Raw genomic sequence first — 14899 nt, 5'->3', positions numbered from 1 at the left:
AATTCCATGGGTATGTTCTGTCCCACTTCCTAAGTTTAAGAATTATATTAGCTATCCTCCAGTGTTCTGGCACTACACCTTCTTCTACTGAATTATTAAACCCATGCAGTAAAGCCTCAGCTATCTTGTCCCTAGATTCTTATAAAATGCTTGGATACAAGCCAGCTATGCAGGAATTTATTCTCTTTGAGTTTGATTAGTTTATTCAATACATCCCACTTTTTATTTCACTTAAATCACTCATCTCATTACTCAATTCAGTGCTCAATGCCAAGTCGACCTGTTCTCTCTCCTTAGTAAATACCAAAGCGAAATAATTATGCAACGGCACTTTCTGTTGATTCCCTTATTTCCTATTTATTTTACTTTGTGGTTATCGTTTGTGGTCCATGGATCTTTAATGGAGACATACCTTTAAGTCGTGTAATGGGAAGTGAGGAACTTAAAAGTTGCAAAATAGTACACTGTGCTCTGAAGGTTTAGATTTTGAACAGGAGAACTCAGACTTTATGGCACCCAAGAGATTGGAGATATTCGGTTTGGTTGGTTAGCTTGTGGCCAATGAATTGGACGGGGACTGTATTCTGCCCGGTAACAGAGAGCGATTCAGTTCTGTCAGGTGGAGATTTTTCAGAGGACCCAGCAGATAGTTCCCGGACGCTGAGAGAGGTTGTGGGTTGTTCTCTCTCTTTCAAGTGTTTCCTGTCTACTGTTCGAATCTGCAGAGAAGTCTCAAGACGATGATGAGTCGACAGTGAAAACCATTACAGACTGAAAGCAAAGAAACTCAAATGTAGGGCTTGACTGAAAAAATCTAACTGGAAGTCGTCCATCTGAAATAGAGACTTTTATCCTTTTACTTTTAGGATTACATTTTACACCCGTCTTTCCCCTCTATGTTTGTCTGTCTTGTGCATATATGTAGAGGTTGGGGTGAGTGGACATTTTTTCTCCCTATTTATAGTTGTTATTAATAAAAATTTATTGTGTTTAAATTTACAAACCTGGGTACTGTAGTTATTGGGCAGCCAAAGACCAAAGACCTCAGGTATTTTTAAAATTAAGAGTTAATTTCAACTGTGTTGCAACTCTGGGTCAAGTGAGGCTGGAATTGACTGTGCAGTAGCTTATGGTGTCGTAACAATGATTTAATATTTCTACCATCACTCTTTGGTTATCTGTGGTTTTATCCTGTCCATTTCTTAATGGTCTTATTCCCATTCCAGCCTTCCTTTTTTTATTGATGTGTCTATGAAATACTTAGATGTTCCTTGTTTCCTAGCTCCTTTGGATTTCCTAATAATCTTTTTGACCTCTCCTGATAGCCTCATATTTTATCTTATCATGCATTCCTCTGTGGTTTGGGGCAGTACGGTAGCACAGCGCCAGGGTCCCAGGTTCGATTCCCCGCTGGGTCATTGTCTGTGCGGAGTCTGCATGTTCTCCCCGTATCTGCGTGGGTTTTCTCCGGGCGCTCCGGGTTCCTCCCACAGTCCAAAGATGTGCAGGTTAGGTGGATTGGCCATGATAAATTGCCCTTAGTGACCAAAAAGGTTAGATGGGGTTATTGGGTTACGGGGATAGGGTGGAAGTGAGGGCTTAAGTGGGTCGGTGCACTCGATGGGCCGAATGGCCTCTTTCTACACTGTATGTTCTATATGTTCTTATCATATGCCTCCTTTCTAATCTTCAATTGTTCCCTTATGTCTTTATTCATCTGTGGAGTCCCAGTGGAGTTTAATTTGTTCTTTCCTTTCAATGGGATATATTTTCTGTGCACCCTGTTGAATATTTCCCATTCTTATTCTACATAATTTGCCAATAAGGTTGCCAATTTTATTTATCCAAGTTTCATTCTTAGCTCCTCAAAATCAAATTCTCTCCAATCTATAATTTAACTTTCATCATAATACATAGGCCACTTTGCCCAGATGTTCCCTTACTTTTACTTCTCTCATCATTCCACATGATTTTTAAAAAATATATTTTTTAATTCTCCTCCTTTTTCACATTTTCTCCCAAATTTACACCCAACAATAAACAATAATCAGTAACGAATGTAATGTCAATCCCCATATCAATAACAACGATCCCACCCTCCTACCAAATTGCATGTTAACATAAACAAATGACAAAAAGGAATCAGGAATCACCCATAGTCATCATTAACACACACAGTCCCCCTCCCTCCAACCCTCCCAACCCCCCCCACCCCAAACTAATGTTCGCTATGATCCAATTCTCAAAAGTGCATAATGAATAACGCCCGTGAATTGTAGAACCCCTCCATCCTTCCCCTCTGTTCAAATTTGACCTTTTCAAGCGTTAAGAATTCCAGCAGGTCCCCCCGCCATGCCAGGGCACAGGGTGGAGAGGTTGATCTCCACCCTAACAGGATCCGCCTTCGGGCAATCAACGAGGCAAAGGCTACAACATCTTCCTCCGCGCCCGTTTACAACAACGGCTGGTCCGACACCCCGAATGTGACCTCCCGAGGGCCCCGGTCCAGTTTCACGTGCACCACTTTAGAGATTACCCTAAACACCTCCTTCCAGTAATCCTCCAGCTTTGGACAGGACCAAAACATATGAACGTGGTTTGCCGGGCCTCCTCCGCAACGTTCACACACATCTTCTACCCCCTCAAAGAGCCAGCTCATTCTCGCCCTTGTAAGGTGCGCTCTATACACCACCTTCAGCTGTGTCAGCCCCAACCTCGCACACGAGTGGAGGCGTTCACCCTCGGAGCACCTCACATCAGAACCCCTCCTCCATACCCTATCCCAACTCTTCCTCCAACCTTGCCTTGATCCCTTCTAGTTGCGCCTTTCTCCAGTCCCCCTGACGTCAGCACCTCCTCCAGCAATGTGGAAGCCGGCTCTCCTGGGAAGCTCTGTATCTCCTTTCTGGCAAAGTCTCGAACCTGCATGTATCTAAATATTTCCCCCTGCAACAGCCCATACTTCGCTCCCAGCATCATTCCACATTATTAAATCCAATAGTGTATATTCGCTTGCTAGGCTTTTTACATGTATCGTAGTCAATTAGGGGGTCCCAAAAACGTGGGTCAAAAGTAACTTATTTCCTATTCACAGTTAGGAAATACAGCAACTAAGCAACACCCCCAGCCGGGATCATCCTGAGATGCCGGCAAATTCTCCATGTAGACGCATCCAAGACCAACCTGTCCATTCCCATGGGTAGAGTGGAGCGGCTGGCAGGAGCTTCTATTGTTCCTGACAAATGATGCATTGCTGGGCCAATCACTTGATTTTGCCATCCAGGCTTGGTCACCATACGTAGCTCTTGGCTAGAATTTTCATCTTCGACACCCCTGGGTGTCCATCGTGTAGATCTTGAAGTATGGCCTGTCTGCCCTGACTTGGAATCACAATGCGAGCTCCCCATAGGAGCTCCTTACACACATAGAATTTACAGCGCAGTAGGAGGCCATTCGGCCCATCGAGTCTGCACCGGCTTGTAGAAAGAGCACCCTACCCAAGGTCAACACCTCCACCCTATCCCCATAACCCAGTAACCCCACCCAACACTAAGGGCAATTTTGATCACTAAGGGCAATTTATCATGGCCAATCCACCTAACCATGCTCACCTCCATGTTGAGCTCTTGCTGCTTGGTCTCAAAAGCCCCGCAACATCTTAGGCAGTTTCCCTTGCTGATCTCTGTGTAAGCTGACATGGCATAACTTTGCTAATACTGAATCCTTCCGTGTCCAATCACGTATTTATAGAATTTACAGTGCAGAAGCAGGCCATTCGGCCCATCGAGTCTGCACCGGCTCTTGGAAAGAGCACCCCACCCAAGGTCCACACCTCCACCCTATCCCCATAACCCAGTAACCCCACCCAGCAATTTTGGACACTATGGCCAATTTAGCATGGCCAATCCACCTAACCCGCACATCTTTGGACTGTGGGAGGAAACCGGAGCACCCGGAGGAAACCCACGCAGCATTTGTGCGGCAGTGGCCGGCAATGTAGCCATAAAATATAAGATCGGTACGGCGTTGTCAGTACTTGGTAGAGATGGGGGAGGGTGGGGGGTGCGTGTCGGCAATGGTAGCTGGCTCAGAATGTCCACATTTGCGATCTGCGTGCCAAGGCAATTCTCAAACATGTCTCGGCGGACGCCACTAGCAATAGGGCCCATCGCTGTATTCGGACAGTTGCGTTTGGTAGAAAGTCCTTGTCCTCTTTAAACAATCCGAACAATAGCTTGTGATTTGTTATGATGGTGAACCAAAGGCCCTACATATACTGGTGACATTTCTTCACCGCAAAGACAGGCGTAATTGCACTCCGCCGAGGCCAAAGTCTACGATGCATAGGCTATTGGTCTCTCCTGTCCATCGCCCATGCGGTGGGATAACACCGCCCCAATTCCGTACGGAGGTGCATCACAAGTGACCAAAAGGGGATTTGAGGGGTCGTAATGGATCAACAACCCTGGTGACAACAACCGTCATTTCACCCTGGCAAAGTCGTCTTCTTGCAGCGCTCTCCATGCTCATTCTTGATGCGTCTTGATTACTGCTTGGAGTGGTGCTAGGACGGTCACCAGGTGAGGGAAATGTTCCCGTAGCAATTCATGAATTCTAAGAACGATTGAAATTCGGTCACATTCTCTGGTGCGGTAGTGGGGGGGGGGGGCTTTTTTGATTGCTCGCACCTTCTCCCCTAATGGTTGCAGGCCGCCTCGGTTGAAATGATGCCTTAAGTACGTGACCTCTTTGGCATAGAAAACACAATTTCTTTTCTTAAGGCAGACGCCTGTCACAGAAAACCGTGGGAGGACTTCCTCCAAGTTGCTTAGGTGCTCCTTTTCGGTGGTTCTGGTGACCAGGACGCCATCCAAATAGACGGCCACTCTAGATAGCCCTTGGAGGATGTTCTCCATGACTCTCCAGGAAATAGTGCAAGCTAAACAGACAATTGCATATGTAGTGCAAATGGTAAATTTTGCACAGCATATTTTATAATAATTAATCACAATTGTACAGTATTACAAGATTCAATAAACCCATTTTATCTGTGACCTACTGGTCAAATACATCACCTTGGAACAGTAAAACAACAAAAAACAGGAAGTTAAAAACACTAACCTGTACTCGTTGGTGAGTTTATTTCCTGCCGAATATTCCGACTTATCTGGCTTCCAGATCTTGCAATTTCACGTTGTGGTTCCAGTATGTCTCGGTATTTTGATACCATGAGTACAGAGATAAAGTATACAACAGCCAAAGCCAAAAACTGAGCCTGTTTACTGTCATCCTATTAAGAAAAATTGTCAACGAGTCAACTCAAATGACAGTGGATTTATAATAATAATAATTTTTATTGTCACAAATAGGCTTACATGAACACTGCAATAAAGTTACTGTGAAAAGCCCCGAGTCGCCACATTCCGGCGCCTGTTCGGGTACACGAAGGGAGAATTCAGTGTCCAAATTACCTAACAGCACGTCTTTTGGGACTTGTGGGAGGAAACCCATGCAGACACAGAAAGAACGTGCAGACTTCGCACAGACAGTGCCCCAAGCTGGGAATCAAACCTGGGCCCTGGTGCTGTGAAGCAACAGTGCGAACCATTGTGCTACCACCGTGGATTTAAAGTAGCAAGGCAGAGAGGTAGTGCAAATCACAATCTTAAAATAAGAAGCTTGGGATCAAGTACGGTAGTTTTACTGAAGTTAAACATGGATGGTAAATGAAAGGCAAGAGAAGAAACAGAATAGAATATATCAGTGAATAGAGAAGGGGAGGTGATATACAATAAATGTGTTCACAGACCAATGCTGGGAGTATAGCAATAAGAGAAGAATTGAAAGCATAAATCCATAACATAATGATAAATATCACAACCCAGCAAGCACATGAGTGAGATTGGTAATTAAATTACATCAGGAGATAGAATTTAAAAAAAAAAAATCAAAATTGAAGAAAGAAGAGGAGGTAGGTGATAGTATTAACATTGTAATATTCCAAATTATACACCAGCTTGGTTGTTGAAAGAAGAGATCTTCATGGCAGCAGATGGTATCACTTCAGATATTGTTAAGCAATAACAAAGGCTGAAGTGCTGCTGGGAGCACTTCGATGGTGTCCTTATTGTTGTGACTTAACATGATTATGCAGATTAGGAAAGCCAGGAAAGTCAAACATCTATTAATAATGAGATTTTAACCTGTATCAGCATTGGCAAAGAAATAGCAGAATAATAATATAAGGGATAGATTTAATGAATGCACTCAGGAGAGCTTCACAAAGAAACCTATCTTCAAACCTACAAAGGGACTGGTGAGAATTGCTCTAGTTGCGTAACAGATCCGTTATTTGATAATTTAGTTATTTAACAATAAGAAAGCATCTTGGAAATAGCGACCTTTTTATGTTTGAATTCACCATCGGCCTTGGGGAGCAACTAACTAAAATATAGGATTTACAAGAAATCTAACTTTTGAAATTTGAGGAAAGTTTGGACTGGAAATGAAACAAACAAAAATAAAATCTGCAGACCAATAATGCATCCACAAAATAAGTATACACTACTGAAAGGCAAAAGGTACTTCCAGCAAAGTGTAATCATGGTCTACTAGTTTTGTTAGTTGCATTAAACAAACAAAAAATTAGATTACATAAAGCAACAACAGGAGGCAGAAAATAAGGACAAAGAAATACTCTGGAAAAAGTTCCAAATAATTTTAAAGCTAACAACAAAGGATTCAATAATTGCATCTAAGAAACGAGAGCGATAAAGGAGTAAGCGCCAATTAAAAACAGATTTATGCATGACAATAGTAGACGATAAGACGGTGAGAACATATTGGAATGGCTAAATTAAAATTCTACTTTAATCTTCAGAGGAAAGGAGGATGGTATGCCATTAAGGTAGTGGGAAGGTGAAGAATTAGTGAAACAGTTCAATTGATTAAGATGAACATAAACAGAATCACAGAATTGTCACAGTGAAGAAGGAGGCCATTTGGCCCATCGTGTCTGCACCAGCTCTGCAAATGAACAACATTATTTAGGGCCATTCCCCTGCCTTTCCCCCATACCCTGACATTGAATCCAAACAATTAATCATCTAATGCCCTCTTGGAATGGCTCAATTGAACCTCCTGCCACCACACATCCAGACAGTATATTCCAGGTAATTTTTTTCTCGCATCCAATTACTTCTTTTGCCAATCACCATAAATCTGTGTTCTCTCGTTCTTGATCTTCTTCCGAGGGGGGGACAATGTCTCCCTATCTGCGCAGCTCCCCTCATGATTTTGAATATCCCTACCAAATCTCCTATCAGCTTTCTTCGATCCCAGAAAAACAGTCCCAACCTCTTCAATCTATCCGCATAACTGACATAACAGGAAAATTGTAATGTTGGAGTCAAACAAATATCTGAGCTCTCATTTAAAGAAATGGTTGAAAAAAATGGGGGAACACATTAGTTCTAACCCTCTTAAAGTTCATCAGATAGTACCAGAGGATTGGCTTTGAGAAAATGGAGAAGTGACAAACCAAGGTCAGTGAATTTGACATCCATTAAAAAAAAATGATTTATTGTCGGAAACAAAATATATGGGTGTTTGGAAAAGTATACGCTGATTTGCGAGCTGTATTGTGATTTTCGGTTCGGCTAATGAGATGCCAGATTACATCATAAAAGGTGCAGAACGGAAAAGAAACAAACATTATTCTAATTACATACAATGCTAATCGTGCCTCTTTTAAAATATTATTCCCTTTTGGGAACTTCATCTCAGGAAAGATATACTGGCCTTCAAGAAAATCCAGTTCATCAAGATGATGTCTAGGATTAGAGAATGGAGCTATAATGAGAACAAGATAAACTTGGGTGACTCAATTGAGTTATGGAGGTAAACGGATGATCTGACCAAGAATAAAATAAATTAAGAAGATAGATAAAGAATGACCATTTTTTTGATAGAAGAATGAAGAACATGAGGGAATTTTAAAAATTATTTATTCATTCACACAAGACCAGGGTGTTGCTGGCTAGGCTAGCGTTTATTACCCATCCCGCATTTCCCTTGAGAAGATGAAGGTTAACCGCCTTTTTGAACCACTACAGCCCACAGTGCTGTTAGGAAATTAATTGGACTTTGTTTGATAGAGCAAAATTGTAATTAATTGAATTCAAATCCATGGTGGGATTTGAACCCATTAGCCTAGCCCTCTGGACTACTAGTCCAGTGGCATTATCACTATGCCATCACCTCCCTCTAATGAATAAAGTAAAAGAGGTAGGTTATGAGGAGGTTTTTGAAGGTGAGGAAAGATGAACCATGGCAGAAGGATTTTGAAAGAAAATTCCAAATAGCAGGATCTTGAAGGCCCTGCAGCTAATGATGAGGTGGAATGGACATGCACAGTTGTCCAGATTCAGAAGATCAAATCTTGAATGTTGGAATGTAGAGCTTCACCAGATAGCAGGAGGAAGATTGAATGAAGCCAGAGAGGACTTTCTAAATGACAAGCATTTTGAAATCAGTACCCTGGAGATGAGGAACTAATGGAAGTCTGTGTGAACATAAGAGAATGCTGGATACAAACTTCTCATAACTATATTCTCATTTTTTTTCTAATTACATTTTATTTTAAAAACTGTTCAATTATTAAGGAGTCAGTCCAGCGGTCGCACCGGGGGTGGGGTGGTCTCTGTCCTTGAGAAGCAGAAAATGCAAGCTTGTTTTCTCAAAAGTAAAGACTGAGCAGAAATGCTGGAAAGCAAAACAAAATTGGAAAAGAGTTTATCGTAAATTATGTACAGCAAATATCATATATTAGAATCCCCAAAGCACTATCGAGAATTATTTTATATGTTAGATTCTGAACATTACAGTATTCCCGAGCACTCCAATGTGCAGATACAAAAATCACACATATTAAGTTAGTGTAGTAAATGTTTCAGTAACTGAACTTAGTTATTGTCATAACTAAGTTGTTATTGAAACATTTGTTGTCTTCAGTGACCAGAGATTTTTAGTAGCTCAGCTGGATTACGTATTTTCACGATTAGAAAGTGCACCATTCTGCTGGAAGGATTTTGTTTCCCTCATTGCCATCTTTGTACAAAAGCACGGTGGCACAGTGGTTAGCACTGCTGCCTCACAGCTCCAGGGTCTCGGGTTCAATTCCAGCCTCGGTGACTGTGTGGAGTTTCCTCCGTGTACTCCGGTCCGTCCCCCCGACCCCCGTCCCCCACCCCCACCCCAAAGATGTGCAGGTTAGGTGGATTAGCCATGATAAATTGCCCCTTAGGTGTCAAAAAGGTTAGGTGGGGTTACAAGGATAGGATGAAGGTGTGGGCTTAAGTAGGGTGCTCTTTCCAAGGGCCAGTGCAGACTCGATGGGCCCAATGCCCAATGGCCTTCTTCTGCGCTGTAAATTCTATGATTCTATGAGTGTAGGTGAAATTTTGCCAAAACATAACGTTGTTAAACATCGCAGGTTATTTCATTCTCCTTTCTTTTCAGATTTTAATATGTTATTATCCTAGAATTTCAAAATAAAACTGCACGAATTACAGAACTGAGGTGAGAACTACTTCATCTGTTTTGCAATGCCTAGATTAGAAAACCTAACTACAAATCCAATGACCATGACAGTGCAATTTAAATAAAATAATTACCACATCACGAAAGACAACTGCTCTCAAACGATTAATGTCCACATCTTGCAGTAATCTGTCAGGATCCTTAATTGGAGAAAGATTTCCAGCGACATTTTGAACACCAGTCTGAAAAAGTAAACACCATATTAAAATAGAGTTGACTCAAAATATCACCTCGTTTCTGAAGTTGTACTAATAAAGTACACAAAAAAAGAGAGCTCCAGGCATTCGCTGAATTGGGGTTCAAATTCTGTAGCCGCATTTCCAACATCATGCTCAACAGGAATGCATTCTTACAAAATATTCCTTCGATTCTAAACAGACAACCGATTATGCATTTGACGAATGCACACTAAAAATATATTTCCTTTGTAATGATATAAAATTGCATGGTGTAATTGAAAATATGGAAAGATATGTCATTTGAAACATGGACGTCTGGCAGTACCTGATTTAAGAAACATGGGAGAATGTAGGGAAAAATCCCACGAAGGGTTAACAGCAGCTGCAGGAGAGAGCTGTGAAATGCAGATAGCTTTTAGCAGATAGTCGAGCAGGCTTAGCAAACAAAACAAGCAGGTCTTTCAAGTCACAATCGAGTGAATTTTAGTATACAGCTAAAAGCAATGTTTTGCACCTCCTTTTGAAGTTAGGTAAGCAGATGGAAAAGAATGGATAAAGTTTTCAGCTGAATTAGGTGACAAATGTTTAAATGTGAGGCAAGTCTTTTTAACTCACCACCAATTGAATCTTTAGTATAAAGCTAAAAGCAATATTTCACACCTTCATTGATGTTAAGTAAGCAGCTGGAAAAGAATGGATGAGGTTCAGTTGAATTAGGTGACAAATGTTTAGAGGTGAAATTCTGCTGACACCAGGTGAATATGGGAAGCTGGAGACAACGTGTCTACGGAACACAAATTAGACCCAAATCAAAGTCAAAATTATGAGCTGGGGATACAATTTGATAATAATAAAACTATAGAAATGACAGGAATCAAAAGTCACACCACTTTGAAAGCAAAGCATTTTTGAACATCAAAAAGGAAACAATGTAATCAGAGATCTATGAGATGAGGTCATGCTCTCATAGCTCGGTCATGGGAAAGGGACAGAGCAAAGCAGCCGAGCTAAAACAGATAATACATCTAAGGAAGACCAGAATTTAACGAGGAAGCAGAGTCAGCGCAGAGTCAGCTCTCACAGCTCGGTACATGGGAAAGATAGAGCATAGCAACCGAGCAGAACAGAGAATACATCTGAAGAAAAGCAAAAGCTAAAGAAGAGTGATTGTCAAGGTGGGCCTGAAGGTCTCTTCAACCAACCAGGAGAATTCAGAAGCAAGATCTTTTTACTTTTCTGTAAAGACAGTGATTGCATCTTTTAAAAGAAAAAAATATTATAATAAAATAACTTAAAAGTTTTAACCTGAAACAGTGGTTATTACAAAGCCTACTTTACTTACTTAGCAACGCAGGACCCAGGATATCTATGCTACTAAGTGGTAAGTAGGTAAAATTCTTCTGTGAAGGCATGGGTTATACCGTGGGATAGCTTGAAAACATAGTTTGACCTGAATAGTATCCACCTAAGCCTGCACAGGAGTCAGGGAGTGAGAATCCCTGTTCACCATTTAGAATGTTGGCCCGTTTTGGTGTAGGGGGAATTCTAAGACTAGTGGTGAGTGTTTAACTTCAAGGGCATGTAAATATTCACTTTATACAACAGCTGAAGCTAATCAGAATTATGAACTTCACTTGCACCTATCCAAAGGTGACAAATCAAAATTTCTTTACCCGTCAGTCTGGCCTCAAAAAAAGTCGAGATGGATTTGCAGGTACAGCATTAGTTATTTTATTTGACTTGCAAGTCTGATTCATTTCACACAGGCACAGGACACAGCTAGTCTCCTAGACCCCGGGAAACGAATGAAGAAGGAGACAAAGGGATTTCTGCAAATACATTCAAATGGCATCAAGTTTCACATACACGATTCCCATAGGTCATCCTATACCCCTCCTGACCTGGCCATACATCCTGATTGGCTCACTTCTCATCCCTTCCTCTGGCCTCCTATTACCCAGCATCCTTTTCTCCTCCTTATCTGGGCACACCTCCTCCTTGCTTTGCCATGCGTTCTGAAATCCTTTGTCTGTGAACTCACCAGAATGAGACTGGCCTATCGCTACATTACAGTAACTAATATCTCTAAAACAATTATTTTATATCACATTCGTCAAAGGTACATTCCCTCCTAAACCATAAGGCAAATGTTTTGCGTTCATTCAAACACGAGAGACAGGATTTTTCGAAATATCCGTCAGCTCAATCATCACAGAATTTTACTCTTGAAACATCAACAGCGAATGGTCTCCATTCTTGGGCTTGGTTATTTTTTTTACACACAAATCTTTATTATAACAGAAGATAAACAATATTTCAACTTTTAAACTTCAAACCTAACAAGAACAACTTACATGTATCTCATAACCCTAATGCACTATTTCCCACTAAACAGCACGTACAATGAACATACAGCTCTCAAATCCACTTACACAGCCAGGCAAAAATTATACTTGTATTACTGAACATCTTCATGCCGGTAGAGCCTGTCTGAAAGCCTGTCTCTGTGCAGTTTTTAATGGTCTCTCCTAATCATCCTCTAATTCCGTCTGCCCCCACCTTTTCAAACAGGATTCTTTTATCTTTCTGAACTCCGCCCAGCCCCTCAAAGATGGTTCTGTCCAGACGAATGCAGACTTGAACTCATCATCACTATCTGCACTTTTGATTACCCACTCCCGTTTACACAAAAGAATAGGGCCATGCTATGAATATGTAACTAACCTCCAATTTACGGACAAAGGAGGCCATCAGATTTTGTAATGGGCTAATGGCTGGCCAGACAAGAGTGTCCTGGAAGAGAATGGATCTTGAGTGAATCACCCCGGCTGAACAGGGGTATCCTGTTTATTCCCATTAATGTCCCATTCATTTAGTCTGAATGGGACAAAATAACTCAGGCCAGATGTGGGCGTATACCTCTGACTCAGTGCTAGCAGTTTTACCCTCAGGCTGTTAACCCTTAAATTGCCCATTACATTTCCGATCCAATTTCTTAACATCTCCCAGTCGTCACACTGGTGTCTCACAATTTTTTTAAATTCACTGTAATAAAATGGTTCAATTTGCAAACCACAATTGAGTCTTGTTAAGATCCTAAACCAGACTCCCGCCACTAGGTTTTGGATCCAGTTAGGGACCAATATCATTTTGTTTAAGGGTAGACAAAGTTTGAGATTCAAGACAATGGCTCAGTGAATAAAGCTGTAAGGTTCCATGAATTTTGAACAAACCAAAATAAACTACTGTACAAGGCCAGAAAGATAAAACAATTTACTATATTTATGAATATCTAATATGAGATGCATGTGAATTAACAGGCAAACTGTGGTCTAACCACTGTTCTGCATAATAAATGGAAGATGAGACCAAGACAAATTCATGAAGTTCTTAATACACACTCAGACATCAGTAATACTTTGAGTCAACCAATCTCATCAAAACTCAGATCTCTCGAGAGGAATTCTAGTCTTCACCCTTGAAAATGTAACCTGAGGCTTCTCTCCAAATGTCACGTTGGTTCAACTCGGATAGTATAATTAACGATCTACCTCACAGTTTCAATCTTGTCTCCCGAGATTCTGTTCCCCTGGGTTTATGAGACGATCCTCAAACACCAACTCACAAGCACAACTTCAGCATTTCGGCCATGCCAAGCAGAACACTACTGCTCCAAATGGCACCTTTGCCCCAATGGCCTGCAGCACAAAATCACCAACCTTGGCTACCTTCTTGGATCTTCAGGGCTTCTCTTGAACCCTCTTCATCTACCAAAATCAGACAATATCAACAATGGCTCACCTTGCAGGGTTTCACTCTTGTCTCCTGAGATTCTGTTCCCCTAGATTCCTGACTATGTACCCAAGCACCAGCTCACCAGCACAACTTCAGATCTTCGGCCGGGCCAAGCAGAACACGATTGATTCAAAGGGCTACCTTTGTCCCAATGGCCCAGAGCATAGAGTCATCAATGTTAGAAGCCTTCTTCACTGAAAATCTGCTTCCCACACCCCTTTTCCTGTTTGGAGCCTGTTTCTCTGCCCCTCGGTTTGCAACTCAACTAGGAGCTCTTTCTGTCCCTATCCCCTCATGGACTCTTTTTTTGAGACCTCTCCACGTCCCCTCTCTCCCTCTGGGATGTCTCCCTGTCCCTTGATTGGCTGCGATGGTGCTCCACTTCCAGTCACCTGACCTAGGTTTTCACATCAATCTACTTCTGGCATTAGGGTACTGGGTCCACAACATAAGAATACTGATTATGGCATCTGCAACTCACTCTCAGTCTGCCCATGTGCAAAGGTCCCATCAATAGTTCAAGCTCACAACCTCCACTATGAATTTATGTTTAACTTTCATAACAGTTTTTGGTTCAGTATTAAAAACTAGAAGTTAGCTTTTTGAGACAAAAATAAGAAATGTAATATACAATATCAATCTTATGCTGTGTTACCTTGCATGTGTTGGATCCTGTTATACTCTGAAGATTATCTTGGGGCTTATTGCTTGCTAGTGAAGTCTTTGTCACCCTGTCCCTTTGCCTCTGGCGACATTCCAGGCAATTTCTCACAGCAACACAACAAACTGCAAGAGCATAATCAGATAAAGTTATTAATACAATCACTTTTTTCAAAGGGTAGATGGTGGTGTAGTGGTATTCTCACTGGTCTAGTAATCCAGAGACGCAAGGTTATAGTCCAGAGACCTGGGTTTGAACCCCACCATGGTAGATGGTGAAAATTTTAGCATGGCAAGGTGGCAAAGTGATTAGCGCTGCTGCCTCACATTACCAGGGACCCGGGTTCAATTCCAGCCTCAGGTGACTGTCTGTGTGGAGTTTGCACTTTCTCCCAGTGTCTGCGTGGGTTTCCTCCGGGTGCTCCTTTTCCTCCCACAGTCCAAATATGTGCAGGTTAGGTGGACTGGCCAGGCTAAATTGCCCCTTAGTGTCCTAAAGGTTAGGTGGGGTTACAGGGACAGGGTGGAAACATGGGTTTAAGTAGGGTGCTCTTTCTAAGGGCCGGCGCAGACTCGATGGGCCGAATGGTCTCTTTCTGCACTATAGAGATTCTATTCTATGAAATTTACAACTTTACATCACCATTTTAACACATACAAAATGA

At 41.7% G+C, this 14899-nt stretch overlaps 1 protein-coding gene across 3 annotated transcripts in view; it reads right to left on the bottom strand.

Moving 5' to 3' along the window:
- The window catches only part of nbeaa (neurobeachin a), a 1435335-nt gene that overhangs the window by 834483 nt on the left and 585953 nt on the right, over positions 1-14899 (bottom strand). For 2 of the 3 annotated variants that reach the window (XM_072477016.1, XM_072477017.1), the window contains exons 3-5: positions 14230-14360; positions 9675-9782; positions 5122-5290 (exon numbers count right to left, since the gene is read on the bottom strand). The exons of the other annotated variant lie outside the window; for it this stretch is intronic. In XM_072477016.1, the coding sequence (XP_072333117.1) occupies positions 5122-5290; positions 9675-9782; positions 14230-14360 (408 nt within the window). The remainder of the gene's footprint in view (positions 1-5121; positions 5291-9674; positions 9783-14229; positions 14361-14899) is intronic. 3 annotated transcript variants of the gene reach the window in all.

The sequence above is a fragment of the Scyliorhinus torazame genome, chromosome 15, assembly GCF_047496885.1.
Source record: "Scyliorhinus torazame isolate Kashiwa2021f chromosome 15, sScyTor2.1, whole genome shotgun sequence".
In the NCBI taxonomy this organism is placed as follows: Eukaryota; Metazoa; Chordata; class Chondrichthyes; order Carcharhiniformes; family Scyliorhinidae; genus Scyliorhinus; species Scyliorhinus torazame.
The sequence above is the reverse complement of the archived record's forward strand: the minus strand, read 5'-3'. Positions and strand labels throughout refer to the sequence as shown.